The 16594-nt window shown below is 32.4% G+C and overlaps 1 protein-coding gene across 4 annotated transcripts in view; it reads left to right on the forward strand.

The window, feature by feature from the left end:
- The window catches only part of Pds5a (PDS5 cohesin associated factor A), a 144780-nt gene that overhangs the window by 79973 nt on the left and 48213 nt on the right, over nucleotides 1-16594 (forward strand). For 3 of the 4 annotated variants that reach the window (XM_047565791.1, XM_047565792.1, XM_047565793.1), the window contains exons 9-16: nucleotides 1576-1691; nucleotides 3905-3999; nucleotides 5230-5375; nucleotides 8292-8443; nucleotides 9727-9840; nucleotides 12198-12279; nucleotides 13452-13500; nucleotides 13719-13858. In XM_047565791.1, the coding sequence (XP_047421747.1) occupies nucleotides 1576-1691; nucleotides 3905-3999; nucleotides 5230-5375; nucleotides 8292-8443; nucleotides 9727-9840; nucleotides 12198-12279; nucleotides 13452-13500; nucleotides 13719-13858 (894 nt within the window). Of the gene's footprint in view, nucleotides 1-1575; nucleotides 1692-3904; nucleotides 4000-5229; nucleotides 5376-8291; nucleotides 8444-9726; nucleotides 9841-12197; nucleotides 12280-13451; nucleotides 13501-13718; nucleotides 13859-14311; nucleotides 14449-16594 lie in introns of those variants that run through there. The other variant, XM_047565794.1, reaches the window with a different exon arrangement.

The raw sequence follows: 16594 nt of genomic DNA on the forward strand, positions 1-16594 counted from the left end.
TTTACCATCATTATAATCATTCCAACTTCACTCAAGGAATATATTTGAATTTTACAAAGGCAAGAGGAGGGCTGGGGAGATAGCTCAGTCGGTAGAGTGCTTGCCTTGCAAGCACAAGGCCCTGGGTTCGATCCCCAGCACCGCAAAAAAAAAAAAAAAAAAGGCAAGAGGAGCTAGTTTTCACTTAGCAATTTTATTTCAATAGTTTTATAAATGTAAAATGTCACATTATTTGAAATAATCATTGATTTACTCACAAGTAGAATAAAATTTCCACTTATTCTTGTATTTGAAATTTAAGAGATTTAATTTTTCTTGAAAAGAAAAGTATACCAGCTAGTAAATTTGGCAGTTATTGAAAGGCAGTACCACTCAGCATTGTTGTCATGATGAAAGGAAAATCTTTGTCAGAGAAGATCATTTTGTTTCATAATTGTGGTAAAATTGATATCATTTTTATAACTTTGATATAAATGTGTCTGTTTTACCTAGAAAACTTCTATTCCTGAGTGTAAACTATTGTTAAGGAATAGATTGTCTGATTGTTTTAATTTCCCATTTGAACTTCTTTTCCCAGAGATTGGTTTGTTCAGTGTCTGGTATTGCTTTACAGAAACATTGTATTTGAACTCCTAAAAAAAAAATGAGTAGTTTCTTTTAGGGGTTACAAATTCTTTCCTAATGAATGTATGAATTTTAAAAAGAAATTTCACACAACATATGGTTTCAAAATAATTTATATTAAAATGTTATGTCACCAGTGAAACTAGAACAGATTTTTTCCCCCCTTTTAGTACTAGAGATTAAACCTTGAGTGCTCAACATCCCTAACCCTTTTTATTTTTTGAGACAGTGCCTCACTAATTTTCCAAAGCTAGCCTCAAACTTTGGATCCTCCTGCATCAGCCTCCCATGTCACTGGGATTATAGGCATGCACCACCACTCCTGATTTGGAACAGAATTTCATAGCATATATTGGTTCATTATAAGAAAATAGGAGACAATTACCAAAAAATTAGTAAGTTTTGCTTTTTTGTAGTGTTCCAGTCACCTGACCTTTTAGATCCTCTTAAGATTGTTACTTTTATTAAAATTAGTTTTCCTGAATCATGATATTATTCAGTATCCTGTTCTTCAGTGAGTAGTAGATACTTGATGAAAATTTTACATATTGAAATCTTAATCTATATTAATGTTGAAGGATAGAATTCTTATAAAGAAAGCTTATTAGGGCTGGAATTATGTGCAGCTTGATCCTTAACAGAATTTTTGTTTTCTAGAGCTTTAGACAATATCAGAATTGAATGAAATATCTTCACATTTTTACAAATGTGAAATTATAAATAAGCAGTGAAGTAGGCATTAAATAAGCAATTGGGAGAACATGAGATAAGAACAAAGTGCTAGATGGTCTCACTTGGAATAAATTTTCCATAGTAATTGAGAGCACATGATATTTTAAAGTATTCACAATTATAAACAAATATTAAGTTATATGTTTTGGGGAATATTTCATTTTTTGTAATCTGAACATTAAAACTCAAGCTTTGTTTATTTTCTTTTTTCCCTTTAAGAGCAATGATGGAGAAGAACGATTAGCTGTTGTTCGACTTCTAGCTAAATTATTTGGATCTAAAGATTCTGATTTAGCCACACAGAATCGACCTCTTTGGCAATGTTTTCTTGGACGGTAAGGAAACATGCAATTCAGACTTCTTGTATCTTGGGGCCTATTCAGTTGGGTCCACTTGATTATAACTACACATACCAGAACCTTAATTAATGTTTGTTGGTTTCATTAACATTTGTGTGGAAAATTTTCTTATAGAATAAATTGGAAGCCCATTTTTTTAAAAGTTTGTTTAACCGTGTAAAACTTTTATGCCAAAAAGTGTTTTGAAATAGGTAGACATCATCTCAGGATGTGCAAAAAATCTTGAGATTTTTTTTCCAAAAAACTTTTCAGGTGAAAACACTAGTCCTATGTAAAAGAATTCAATATCTTTATCTAATTGTATGATGTGTTCTCAACTAATTATAATTATATGACTGAGATGAAAAATATTATTGCTCTTAAATACTTCTTAAAGTTTCTCAAGAACAAAGAATGACCAAATTCTATTCAACTTGGTAAGTTGAAAAATCTGTGAAATTTATTAAATTCTTTCTTGCATTCCATTTACATGATACTTTTGTTTCAAAAGTTAATTAACCATTTTCATGATACTTTTGTTTCAAAAGTTAATTAAAATGTAGATATTGAGTATTAGTATTTTGGGGAACATTTGAAATTCATCCTTAGTTCAACTGATTTTTTGATGATGAGCTCATTTTTCTTAGAGTAAATTTACTATAATAACCCTGACATTCTGTGAAATGTCTGACAATGACATAATTATATCTCAGCAGTTACTTGTTCAGAACAGACCATCTTGAAGGTCTTTATAGAAGATCTGAATATTTGAATATTTAAACTTGATTCCAGAAGAGTTTATAATAGAGGCAATGAAGCAACTGCTCTTAGAAGGTTACAGAGGAGGTATTCCCTATCCTACTGATCAACATTTATTGCTTGATCATTCAAGCAAAAATGCAAGAATGTATTTTTCACTTGGGGTACTTGTAAAATGAAAATCAGCATATGTTTTTTAAGTATTAATTATTTTATTTTCTCTGCTACTCTGGAGATGTGTCTCTGATTCATAGGAACAAGTTATTTTATGTGTTCTGTATTAAATTATAATGTGTTATTATACTTGATCAAAATTTTTTCTCTAGCACTTGAAAAATTATAAATACTAAATATAAGATTTTATTAAAATACAAAGATTAGCTCTGCATAAGAAAGTAGAAGGCTATAGACATTAAGACATTTATTAAATAAGTTTACTTGAATATTTTCTGAACTCTTTTCAAAAATTGAAAATTACCTTTTTATTTAGCATCATATTATTATCCTTGCCCAAACCCCCTGAGCTGCGAATTAAACCCAGGGTCTTGCATCTGCCAAGCATGTGTACTACCAATGAGCAATACCCCCAGCCCAAAGTCATATTATTTATGACTAATAAATGCATTCTAAAAGTTGCCCAGTCTATTTTAAATTTTAATTCCTCAGCTTATCTTTATTATATATCAAGTTGTATTTCATATTAACTGAATTCTTAAATAAGACCTTTAAAAGAGCATTTTACTGCTGGGCATAGTGGTGCACACCTGTAATTCCACTGCAGGGGGCCACGCAGGAGGGTCGCAAATTTTAGGCCAGCCTCAGTAATTTATCAAGGCCCTAAGCAATTTAGTAAGACCCTGTCTCAAAATAAAAAACAAAAAGGGTTGGGGATATGGCTCAGTGGTAAAGTGCTTCTGTGTTTAATCCCCTGTACCAAAAACAGAAAAAAATAAAAGCGTTTTACAAGTCAGTCCAAACCAGATGAGGAAATGCAAATCATTTTATGCAGTCCTATTTTAGCCTCTGGATCTTACTCTTACATGTGATTTGCTTTCTACCCCAAATTCCCCAATAGTTTCCTCTTATAAACTTTTTTCCCAAGCAAAGTTTGTGTTTTGAATATTCATTTTTTGTTTATTACGTAAAACAATAATCTTGAGTTTTAGATCTATGAAATGGAGAGTTATATTTATCACAGATAAGTTTATATTGTTTATCTTTCTTTTATCATGGTAAAACATTATTTCAGAAATGTTTCTGTAAAATGATGTCTTGTAGCTTGTTACTGTACTTTATATTCTCTCATCAGAACATATTAGCTGTCATTATAATCAATGTATTTTCTATTCAGTCACTCTTGTTGTTTTTATAAGTACTTGCATGTTAGATATCTTATTTGAAAATAATTGTTGTGCCTTAGAATTAATACAGAGCAATTTTTTCCTATATAGATTTAATGACATTCATGTTCCTGTGAGATTAGAAAGTGTGAAATTTGCCAGTCATTGTTTAATGAATCACCCAGATTTAGCAAAAGATCTCACAGGTAAGCTATCTGGTTTATTGCAAATAGAGTAATCACACAAATAATTTTTACATGCAGGCTATGATCTAGCTTCAGTTTCTGAATAGATTTTAATTCTATCATGATTTCAGGTCTCTTTTTCTCATGCACCAGGATATGATGTCTTGCTTTATAAGATAAAATTACATTTGAATTCTTCATCATCTTGATCCTTTTGAATTTTTTAGAAGATATAGTTTGGCCCAGTACTGCCAAAGAAAAAAACAATAAACAGAAATCATAGTTTAAGGAGGTAGATTTGAGCACAAATCATTATTTTTATATAATTAAATATAGTAACGTATACAATAATAAGTAGGAAAGCAGGGGCTAGGGAGACAGCTCAGTCAGTCTATTGGTTCAATCCCCAGTACTGCCAAAAAAAATAAAAATAAATAAAAAAAGTAAGAAAGCAATTATTTTCTGAATTAAACTAGAATTTGTTTCTTCAGTTAAACATAGAACATTTTAAAAGCTACCTATTTGATTATAGCAAATAGTAGCTTCTAGCAAAATTCTGCTGTTTACTAAAAACCAGAAGAAATGATACTTTTTGCATTGATTTAGTTTGTGTTGTAAGTTATTCAGAGCTTTTTTTTTTTTTTTCCATTCGTTTTTTGTACCAGGAATTGACCCCAGGGAGATACTTCACCACTGATCCACATCCCCAGCCCTTTTTAATATTTTATTTAAAGACAGGATCTTGCTAAGTTGCTTAGGGCCTCACCAAGTTGCTGAGGCTGGCTTTGAAATCTTGGTCCTTTTGCCTCAGCCTCATGAGCCACTGGGATTACAGGCGTGGGTCACTGCATCCTGCCTATTCAGGAATTTTTTTAAAAGATTACAAAATACTCTGGATTTTAATTTATATCATTAATGGTACAGGTATATACCTATCAGCTAACTCATTATAAGCATTTTTACTCTTCTTCAAGTTTTTCAATTTGTAACTACAACTCCAAACTGTATAAATCAGATACTATGTTGGGATTTGACTTTTCCACTAAAATAACCTTGTTTACTAAGATGTGCTATGCAGATTTATGATTATTACAGAGTAGTAGGACCTTAAAATTACTTTTATTCATGCCACATTTTACTGACATTGTCTTAGTATGGACAAATGCTAAAAACAGTAGTCTTTTCTGTAATTCTGAATCATGACATTATATAGCTAACATGGAGCTTAAGTGTTTTTTTTTTTTATTACAGAATATTTGAAAGTTAGATCACATGATCCAGAAGAAGCTATTCGTCATGATGTCATTGTTACTATAATAACAGCAGCCAAAAGAGACCTTGCCTTAGTAAATGATCAGCTACTTGGATTTGTAAGGGAAAGAACACTGGATAAACGGGTAAAATCTGAGGAATTTTATTCTTCCTTATTTTACTGTGTTTTATTTGCTAAATACAATTGGTATTATCTTCTATAATAAGAATTATTACCCATAATAACAATTAAAACTTTCTCTTTGAAAATCAGATTAGTAACAATGTGAAATTGATTATTTCTCATCCATATTGTCTTTATGAATGAGTACACTGGATTCTAGGGTTTTTCATGTTTTAGGTATGGTTTCTCTTTTAGCATTTCTTTATAAAAGAACAAGTAAATTAAACAAAGTTTTATTCTATATTTTGATCACATTTATTTCTTAAAGTTGACATTTTCATTTATTACAATCTGATATAGCTGGGTCTGTCTTTCTTTTAACAAAAACACCATCATAGTTACTAAGAAAGTGATGTTTCCAACTGGGTTTGTTGATGTATACTTGTAATCTCAGCAGTTCAGGAGTCTGAGGCAGGGGGACGCCAAGTGCAAAACCAGCCTCAGCAACTTAGCAAGATCCTATCTCAAAAACATCAAGATAGTTTTTTCATTTGATGTCATTAGAAACATGAATCGATAAGGAAAAGTAATACTGAAAACAGCATTAGCAGTTGCTAAGGAATAGCACTGTTAACCATAAGTAAGAGACAGAAGTGCAAAGCAGGCTGATTAAGCATATACTTGCTAATTAATATCTTTAACAATAATTGCCCAACTATCCTGTAGAAAAGTGTAGTTTAGCTATAATTTCAGGGTAGAGAAACAGTTGGTTTTGAAATATAGCAAGAGGTCTTTATGTTTTTCTTTTTTAAGTAGTTATAAGAGGCTGGGCAGGCTGCTGGAGTTGTGGCTCAGTGATAGAGCACTTGCCTGGTATGTGTGAGGCCCTGGGTTCAAGTCTCAGCACCACATATAAATAAATAAATAAATAAATAAGGCCTGTTGACAACTTGAAAAAAAAATCCACATAATCTTTAAAAAAAAAAAAAAAAAAAAAGGCTGGGCAGGATGGCACATGGCTATAATTCCAGTGACTTGGGAGGCTAAGGCAAGAGGATCACAAATTCAAGGCCAGCTTCAGCAACTTAGTAAGGCCCTATCTCAAAACAAAAAATAAGAACTAAGGATGTATCTCAGTGGTAAAGCACCCCAGGTTCAATTCTCAGTACAAAAAAATAAAAGTCAAGAGGCAGATGTTTGAAAAATACACACTGGCCAGGTGTGGAGGCACTTGTATATAATCCTGGTGATTTGGGAGGGTGATTTGCCTTTTCAAGGCAAGAGGATCACAAATTCAAGGCCAGCCTGTGTAACTAAGTAAGAAACAGTATCAAAATTGAAAAACAAAAGGGTTGGGGATGTATCTCACTAGTAGAGTGCCTCTATGTTCAATACCCGCCCTCACCCCTCCCAAAAAAAGTGTTTTAATTTATTCAACTGTGTTAGTAATTCTGACTTTGAAGGTTTTTTTCATTTTGGCTTTAACTTAAATGAAATGACTTTCTAGCTGATTGTTAATTGGCACTGCCCTCTTTTCTTCCCAGGTAAGTTATTGCCACTTGTGGAATTTGCTCCTTTTAGAAAAATTTCACTCCTATTAATATTTCATGGTTTCAAAGGAGTTGAATAAATGACTCTTCCTAACTGAAACTGCATTATGTGTCTTAATAGCACTTACTAGACAATTTTTAGACCTGGATTTTGATCTAATAAGTTACATACTAGCCATTTTAACAATTGTTTTCTCCTATATAAAGAGGGAACAGGATTTAATCTTATGTTCCACAACATACAGTTTTTGGTTTAAGAAATATCAGAAGGCATCTACTGCCAGACCTGGTGGTATTTGACTATAATTTCAGTGACTTGGAAGCTGAGATGGGCCAGCCTAGACAACTTAGTGAGACCCTATCTCAAAATTAAAAAAATAAACAAGGGATCTGTTAACCTGTTGTATAAAATCAAAGTATTATTCCATCCACTAAGTAGGTAAAAATGAAAAAATAACAAAAAATTTATAAGGAAGTACTGACTTGAGTATTTAAAAATCCCATTATTGAGAGAAATATATTTTTGGTTATTGTTTTTCTTATATCTTGGCATAGTCTTCATGTTAGGTTTTTTTGTTCTTTTTTTGGTGCTCAGGATCAAACCCAGGGACTCACACATACTAGGCAAACCACTGAGCTCCACTACCAGTACTCACGTTAGATTTTTTGAAGATCTTTTATTTTTTTTTCCACTGCACCCTCCTCCTACCACTATTCTTTCCTTGTCTAGTAATTCTTCCATACCAACCTCTAGAAATCCCAGAGTCTTTCACTAACTAGGACATGCCTGTGTAAATCATTTGCCTTTTATGTCTGCAAAGTAAGATGATCACTGAAGTCTTTCCAATATTGTAGTCTCAGTGTTCTTGGTACTGAACTTTGTTCTTCTTATTCTGGGTTAACATCAGAAAGGAAATAACTGAGAACTAAAACATTTTAGTTGATAAGAGTTTTGTTTGTAGAGTGAAATATATCCTTTGTCTTTTACATTTAAAACTGGACATATATATGTTTTTTTTCTTTAATATAGAGGATCAGATGAAATCTTCTGTAGGGTTTACTGATGCTTGGCTTTGAAGGAGAATAAAAAATTAGATCACTTAGCAGTATCTCCACTGGAAAATTTCTAAAGTAGTTTGGTTTCTAAATAAGAACACACTTAAAATGGTTAGCAAAACCTGTTATAAAAGAAATATTGTGTTTATATATTTATGTATAAATATATATATATATAGTGTTACTATGTATGTGTGTGTGTGTGTGTGTGTGTGTGTGTGTGTGTGTGTGTATTTAAGACTGACGGTGCAACCTAGTAAAGCCATGACAGTTTTTGCAGATTATTAGGCAATTTGGTATCTTCCTTATCTAATAAATGTTATACTTTCTAGTGGCGAGTAAGAAAAGAAGCTATGATGGGTCTGGCTCAGCTTTATAAGAAATACTGTCTTCATGGTGAAGCAGGAAAGGAAGCTGCAGAGAAAGTCAGCTGGATAAAGGACAAACTTTTGCATATTTATTATCAGAACAGCATTGATGACAAGTAAGTCTATGTTGGTAGAATGATTGAATGTAAAACTGCTTTTCATTTTTAAATATCTTTATATCTAATTTTAAATACTTTATTCCTAAATTTAGAAATCACTTTCTACAAATTTTTTTTTTAATTTTTTAAGTTTTATTTTACTTATTTGTGATGCTGAGAATCAAACCGAGTGCCTTACACATGCTAGGCAAGCGCTCTCTCACTGAGCCACAACCCCAGCCCCACTTTCTACAAGTTCTTACATACTACGTTTAAATAAGATAATGTCCAAGATTGTAAGGCAGCAAAATAATGTGAACTAGGCAAGGACTTTGTAGTTAGGCAGACCAGAGACCAACTGTTTACTCTGGCCCTTATGATTTCACTTTTGTGCTTATCAGTTTAACATAAAAAGGAGAAATAATAATGTCCTTCTTACAGGATTATTATGTGGATTAAACAAAATAATGAATGTAAAGCATCTTGACTCTTTCTATGCCTGCAATAGAGCACTGTTTGATAACTCATAATTTTTAGTTTTCCTTTTTGCAATACTGTCATTACCAGTAGAGGAACTATTATGTTCTTTTCATTTTCTGAATACTACTTAGAATTTTGTATTGGATTGTACTAATGACACTTGGTTTTCGAAAACTACTTTTCAGTGTTTTATTGAATTAGAGTGACTACTTGGGTATCACAGATAATGTATTTCCTTGGTTAATGAAGAGCTCTTGTGTTTTCTTATTCCAGTAATACTGAATAATAGATGTAAGTTTAGGAAAAAGAATATTCCAGTATTGATAAGGAATTCAGATTATAGACATAAGAAAAATCAAATATTCACATCTTCAGGAAGTATTAGAAAGGAGATCCTCCTGTTTCCCTATGTGACAACATGGGAAAGGAGGTGAACTCTAATCAGAGGCCATTAATGAGTTTCTTGACAATTAATTATACTTGGAATCATAGCTTTATATGTAGTGTTAACTAATTTGTTACAGTTTTGTACTGTTGAAGAATAGGTGGAACAGTCTACCCTGTGTTTCGGAATAAAATTTAACCATCCTAGAATAAAAGTTTCATAATGACACATTATAAATTAAGCCCACAAGTGGTAACTGCCTCTAAATTTAAAAATAACTATAGAAAATCTTCCATTGGAAGGAATCAATCATATCCTGATGTTTTCCATCAGATGTGCACACAGAACTCTCACTACTGCTTTAGTACAAAATGGTTAAAATGATTATTATCACTTAAAAATAAAATAATTGTGCTTTTTGGTTCTTGTTTCACAGACTATTGGTAGAGAAAATTTTTGCTCAGTATCTTGTGCCCCACAATCTGGAAACAGAAGAGAGAATGAAATGCTTATATTATTTATATGCTAGTTTGGATCCAAATGCTGTAAAGTAAGTTACTTTTCAAATGACTGAATTATTTCTTAAGATTTCATAAAATTACTTCATCTTATCTAATTAATTGTTTACGGGGTTGTTACTTCTATTTGAATCAAGAAACTCAGGCAAATATTTATAGAGAAAATATTATTTAAATTCAGATTAGTCATCAGCAAAGCTATTCCTATATTCATAAGTGTATTTGTCAACTGGGTCATAATATGTTCTCAGACATTCAACAAAGTCCCCATGTCAGAATACCTGATGGGTATCTAAATTATACTATTCTCCTTTATCCTTTCATTCTAAGTACTAAACTAAGAAATGAGTAGTGTTTTTTTGAGAACATATCTTCATAATCTCTAATAGGATGACCATATAATTGTCTAATGAATATTTTTAAGACTGAAAGGAGGCACTATTAGTAATTTTGCTTGGAGCCAGCCATGGTGATAGTGCACACCTATAATCCCAGTGATTTAGGAGACTGAGGCAAGAGGATCACAAGCTCAAGGCCACCTTGGGCAACTTGGACCCCATCTCAAAATAAAAAGGGCTGAGGATGTAGTTTAGTACCCCTAGGCTCAATACCAGTACCACCAAAAAAATAATAATATTAATAATTTGTCAATTAAACATGCACAAAAAACAATTAAGTTCTGTGTTAAGAATTTTAACTCTCGAGTTTGCATTTCAGCTATATTTTATATATGTATAAAAGTATATATATTTATGTGTGTGTGTGTATATATACACACACACACACACACACACACACACACACATATATATATATATATATAGGCATGAAACTAACTTGCATACAATTTCAAATATACAGAAAAGTAACAGGAATAATAGAAAATGTTGTTATATCCTCTCTACCCAGAACCATCATTTTCAACCATTTGGAATTTCTATATACACATTTTGTCTCTTTACACATTTTCCTACCAAGAATTTGAGAATAATTTGCAGACATGTGGATCCCTTTAGATATAAATACTTTAGTGTTGATTCATTATGAGCAAGGATATTTTCTTACAGAACCTTGTCAAAATAAAAATATATAACGTTACTACAATTGTCGAATCCACTATATGTGTTCAAATTTCCTCAGTTGTTCATATCATGTACAGGTTTCTCTTATCTGGGATTAAATATTACATATGGAACTATTGCTCTGTCTCTGTTTTTTATGACTGATGTTTTTTGGAAGAGTATTTTGTAGGCCAATTATTTTGTATAATGTGGTCTTCATTTGGGTTATTTTGATGCTTTCTCATTATTAGATTATGATCATGCATTTTCATCAGAAATTCCTCAAAGGTAAAGTTATATCCTTGATGTATCATTTCAGGAGGCATTAGTCATCATTCTTTAACAGCTTTATAAGTTATTATTAATGCTCACTCCTGGTGGTAAAATGCTTGCCTAAAGGTTTATATGTATGTGTGTTTTGTGGTACTGGGAATTGAACCCAGGGGTGCTTTACCACACTGAGCTACATCTGTGGCCCTTTTTAGAACAGGTTCTCACTAATTTGCCAAGACTGGTGCCTGGAACTTGAGATCTCCTGCTATAGCCTCCTAAGTAGCTAGAATTTCGGATATACACCAATGCACCCAACTTGGCATAAGGTTTTGATATCCCTTTATATTTCTAAATATCTGGCCAAGAGCACTCAGAATGATTTTTCAGAGTGTTCTGGGCACCTGGAAGTGTGGAGAGCATATGTGAGAAAAGAAAGTCTATAATTATGGAGAGAAAAGAATATAGAATAAATAAATACACAGTCCATTTAAATTTGTCTTCTTCAATCTATTTCTAAGTCACTTTTATAAATGGTCTGTATCCCTTCATATGGATTCCTTAGCCTAGCATTCAAAAAGACCTTTGTCATCTGCTTCTTGTCTGTGGTATGCTACAGCTTTCTCATATAGTCCAAACACATAAATGTTTTTCAATTTTCTGTATGTGCCATACACATTGACACTATAGCATTTCTTAGACCAGAACTTTCTAACTACCTCTGAATCTCTTTATTTTATTTAACTGGCAAGATCCTTCTGTTCTCAGATATTTCTTCTCAGTGGTAGACAGTTTGCCTAGCATGGATAAGGCCTTAGGTTCCATTCCCAGGACCACAAAAAATAAAAACAAAATAATAAATTCCTCTTATAAAGGAGTTTTCTATTTACCATTTATATTATACTGTCCTAAGTATTAATAAATAAAGATTTTTGCTTAAAATTTTATATACATATAGAAAAATAGTGTTTATACACCATACAACAGAAAATTAAGTTGAATAATTTGCAAAAATGTTACATAATATATTTTTTTCATATTCATAACTTTATTTACAGAGCTCTCAATGAAATGTGGAAATGTCAGAACATGCTTCGAAGTCATGTACGCGAACTATTGGATTTGCACAAGCAGCCTACGGTAGGTTCATGATTTGTTTAAATTCATAGGCTATTGTCATGATTAACTTTTTATGTAGTAGTATACAAAAGTCATATTTTCTTATTCCTTCAATGTAAAATCAGTATTGAAAATCAATCCTATAATACTTGTGTCAGAATAACAAATTCTACTGAAAGATTTTGGAAGGCAGGTGGAAAAAACTTGAATATTCTTAATGGACTTTTAACTATGTTTGCTGGAACAGTATTCTTAACCTGGAGACTAGACAGACTCCTCAAGGACCCAGGGATGTTAGAGGAGGGGCTCGTCAAACTGTTTTTGTAAATAACCAGATAGTAAAAACTTAGTTTTTGCCATTCATGTAATTGCTGGTCAGCTATTCAACTCTCTCTTGGTGTAGTACAAAAGCAGTCATAGGCGCTCATAAATTAATGGGCACTGACTATATTCCAATAAAAGTTCCCAAAAAAAGGTCACCCTTGGGGATCAACTCGGGGATTACCAACTTCTTTCCCAAATTATTCCAATTTAACATAAATTATTAATTCTTTTTATTATAATAGTTAAAGGAAATACTTTTTGAAGAGACAGTTATTCTGAGTTTTTAAACAGATGGTGGTCTCAGCTGGACGTAGTGGCACATACCTATAATCCCAGTGATTTGGGAGACTGAGTCAAGAGAGGATGGTAAATTTGAAGCCAGCCTGGGCAACTTAGCAAGACTTGTTACAAAATAAACAATACAAAGGACTAAGGATGTTGCTCCATAGTAGAGTGATTGCTTAGCATGTGTGAGGCTCTGGGTCCAATACCTAGCACTGTCAAAAAATAGAGCCCAAACTGGTCCCACACACCTCCGCTCAAATGATCCTCCTGCCTCAGCCTTCCTGAGTAGCTGGGAATCCATGTGCATACTATCATGCCTGGCTACTTTTTAGATAGTTTTCAAGACCTTCCTAATAACATCTTCTTTCCTTCTATTTGTCTTAAAAGTTTGTTGCTTCTCCACAATTATTTGCTGTTAACTTAGTGTGTAGATAGGTAAACCATTTTCAATAGGTGGATTATGATAAAGTTTTTTTTTAAACCATGAAGCATATACAATAATGAATTGAATATGTATATTGTATTTTCTTATAGTAATTAGTATGTATGACTGGTTGTCCTTTCTTTTCTATTTCAAATTTCAGTCAGAGGCTAACTGTTCTGCCATGTTTGGAAAACTGATGACCATAGCAAGTGAGTATGTTTATTCACCCAGTAAATATATAATATACATCAAAACAGACCATTAGTGCATCCAATAAGACTATCAACTTAATGCTAGGAAAAATAGTTCTTTATTTCTAATAACCAGTTTGTCTGGTTTTCTTTTGACGACTCATCAGTATTTTTAGGACACTTGGTTTCAGTTTAATAGTTTTCTTTCCTAATATTGGTTCCCTCTAATTTTATAGAGAATTTACCTGATCCTGGGAAAGCTCAAGATTTTGTGAAGAAATTTAACCAGGTTCTTGGTGATGATGAGAAACTACGGTCTCAGTTGGAGTTATTAATCAGCCCAACCTGTTCTTGCAAACAAGCAGACGTTTGTGTGGTTAGTAAATTATACTTTTACATTTGTTCTTCTATCTTATTTACAGAAATCTGTATTAAAGCCTTTTGACATTTAGTGTTTTGTGTGAATTTAATAGTAGTATGAGCCCTGAATTACTGAGAAGTGTATCTGTAGTCAACTTAGTTCTCTTTACTTAACACACTTTCTCTAGCTACATTCCAGGAAAAAAATAGTGATCTAAGCCAGAGTTTTATCCTATAATTGAGTAAGATTAAGTATCTTGTAATTAGTAGATATTCATTGAATAAATGGTAAGAATTATTTAAATGCTTATGTGCATGCATATTCTTCTCCTGTGTGTTAGCATGGAAATAACCCCTGTAATAAATCAGCAATAGAAATGTTGTCATATATGTGATTTCATTTATAGATAAGATAAATTCCTATGTAGACTTTTGTCCTCATTCTATTCTTGGACTCCTTATTTTATAGAAAACCAGCATCATTGAAAATATCAGGAAAGAAATCTTCATCCGTTCATTTACTCAGCATTTTATGAGACAGAGTCCTAGTTTGAATTTCAGCTATACCATTTACTACCAATATGACCTTTAGTAAGTTATTCAATATTTTTGAGCCTCGTTTTCCTCATCTATCTATATATACATTCATAGATATATATATATATATATGTATATATAGGGTCCCAGATTTAATAAATGGTAGTTCTTATGATATTACACATATATGACAAACACTATGCTTGAGACCAGGCTTACAAAGATGAATAAGACAAAGGTAATTATTTTAGATATTTATGTCTCTGTTCTAAAAAGGATTAGAGTTGATGTAATTATTTAAATATGTGATAAAGGATACGGATTATAATAGATAAATATACAAAGTGATCTGGGAGCATAGAACAGGTATCTTTTATTCAGTTAGGGATTTAAATAGATCAGTGTTTAGGAGTACATGTGGAGAAGCCAATTTAGGAAGAAAGGAGTACTCTTCTGTTGTGCCTACTAATGTGGATGCTCCAATTGTCTAGACTACGTAAACCTTTGCACCTCCAAGATGAATGATTTGCAAACCACTCTTAAAGGCTTCATTTACCTCTTCGGCATCTAGAATTCCAGTTTCAGAGTATTGTGTCGGGGGGCGGGGGTGGGATCTGATATAATTGAATCATTGAGCAAAATAGCTTGAAGATACCTCAGAGATATTTTGTTTGACCACTTCATTTTTCAGAGAAAGAGATTGAATTTAAAGAAAGGGAAATTTCTCATCCAGAGTTTTCACAAGTTATAGTGGCTGAGCTGCAGGCAGAGCCCTGTATCTCATAGATCCATGATAGCACTCTTTCTATACAGTACATCATTCTTTGCAAGAACTAGTACAAACCAAGTACTGCTCAAGAAATATGGACCTAGAAAAATCAAATGGTACTTTTCATCTGTCTCAGAAAGAGAAACTGAGTTTGGGGGGAAAAAAATAACAGAAACATGCATCTCTCCTATTTTTCAGACCATAAGTATCTAAGATTTTCCAATTCTAAAAACTGTATGCAAAGCAGATGTTCCTAGCCATAAACCACAATATCTGAGGATGAATGGAACCAATAAGTAACCATGGCAGTGTAGCCAATAAGTGCCCCTGATTTTAGGAATTGGGAAAATAGAGATGAAGATTGCATTTGCACTAGAGAAAGTATAGTAATGGTTCCTTCCTTCCTAGATCTTATGTTAGCATTGTGTGTAACTTGAGTACGTTATTTAATTTATCTGTTTGCTTTCTTCTGAAAAGTAGAACTTATGACACCTTTTAAACATTCAGGAAAACAACCATTGTTAGAAAAAGTTCGGCATTGCCCTGTGTAAATGTATGATTACACGAATGGTATGCCTTTACTCCATGTACAGAGAATCAAAATGTATCCCATTTGTTTACAATAAAAAAAAAAAAGAAAAAAGAAAAAGTTCGGGCTGGGGAGATAGCTCAGTTGGTAGAGTACGCCACTTGTAAGTACAAGACCCTGGGTTCAATCCCCAGCATGGCAAAGAAAAAGAAAAAAGAAAAAGTTCTTAAAAAAAAGAAAAAGTTCTTGCCATTTTCCAGAATATTTATCATTTTTGTCCTTTCCCCCATGGGCTGCTGTATATTAGTTACATATTTTCTCTGATATCCTCTTACATGTTTTTCCTAATCATTTTATTCTGACATAGAAGAATGGAATAAAGGAAAAAATATAAGTGTAATATTTGGTTTCTGTCATTCTGTGTAGCTTTGTTTCCATCTTTGAGGGTTTTTCTAAAAAACAATCATGTTTTATGTCACAGAGATGAATAGTACCTAGTACTTAGTAACAGTAGGAATGGAGATCTAATAATTTCCTCCCCTTTATCTGAGTTACATTCTGGAAAAAGTTTTAGAGAATACTTTGAGTAAGTAATATCAGCAGAGACATACTATGGATTAAAACTTATGTGCATATGTTTGGTGAGTGTAAAGAAGGTATGCAATGAATGGTATTATATTTTATACTTTAGGTTTTTATTTCCAAACTTTGATTTTATAGGAAAACATATTTGCCACTATTTCAGTTGTACTTGCATGGCTCCATGACCTTTCTGTATTTTGTTTTATTTTATTATTTTATTTTATTCATTTGTTTTTTTCCATAGTCTTTCTATAATGGTAGTTCCTACTTTTTTTTTTTTTTTTTTTTTTTTTTTTTTTTTTTTTTTTTTGTGGTGCTGGGGATTGAACCCAGGG

The sequence above is a fragment of the Sciurus carolinensis genome, chromosome 10, assembly GCF_902686445.1.
Source record: "Sciurus carolinensis chromosome 10, mSciCar1.2, whole genome shotgun sequence".
Lineage (NCBI taxonomy): Eukaryota > Metazoa > Chordata > Mammalia > Rodentia > Sciuridae > Sciurus > Sciurus carolinensis.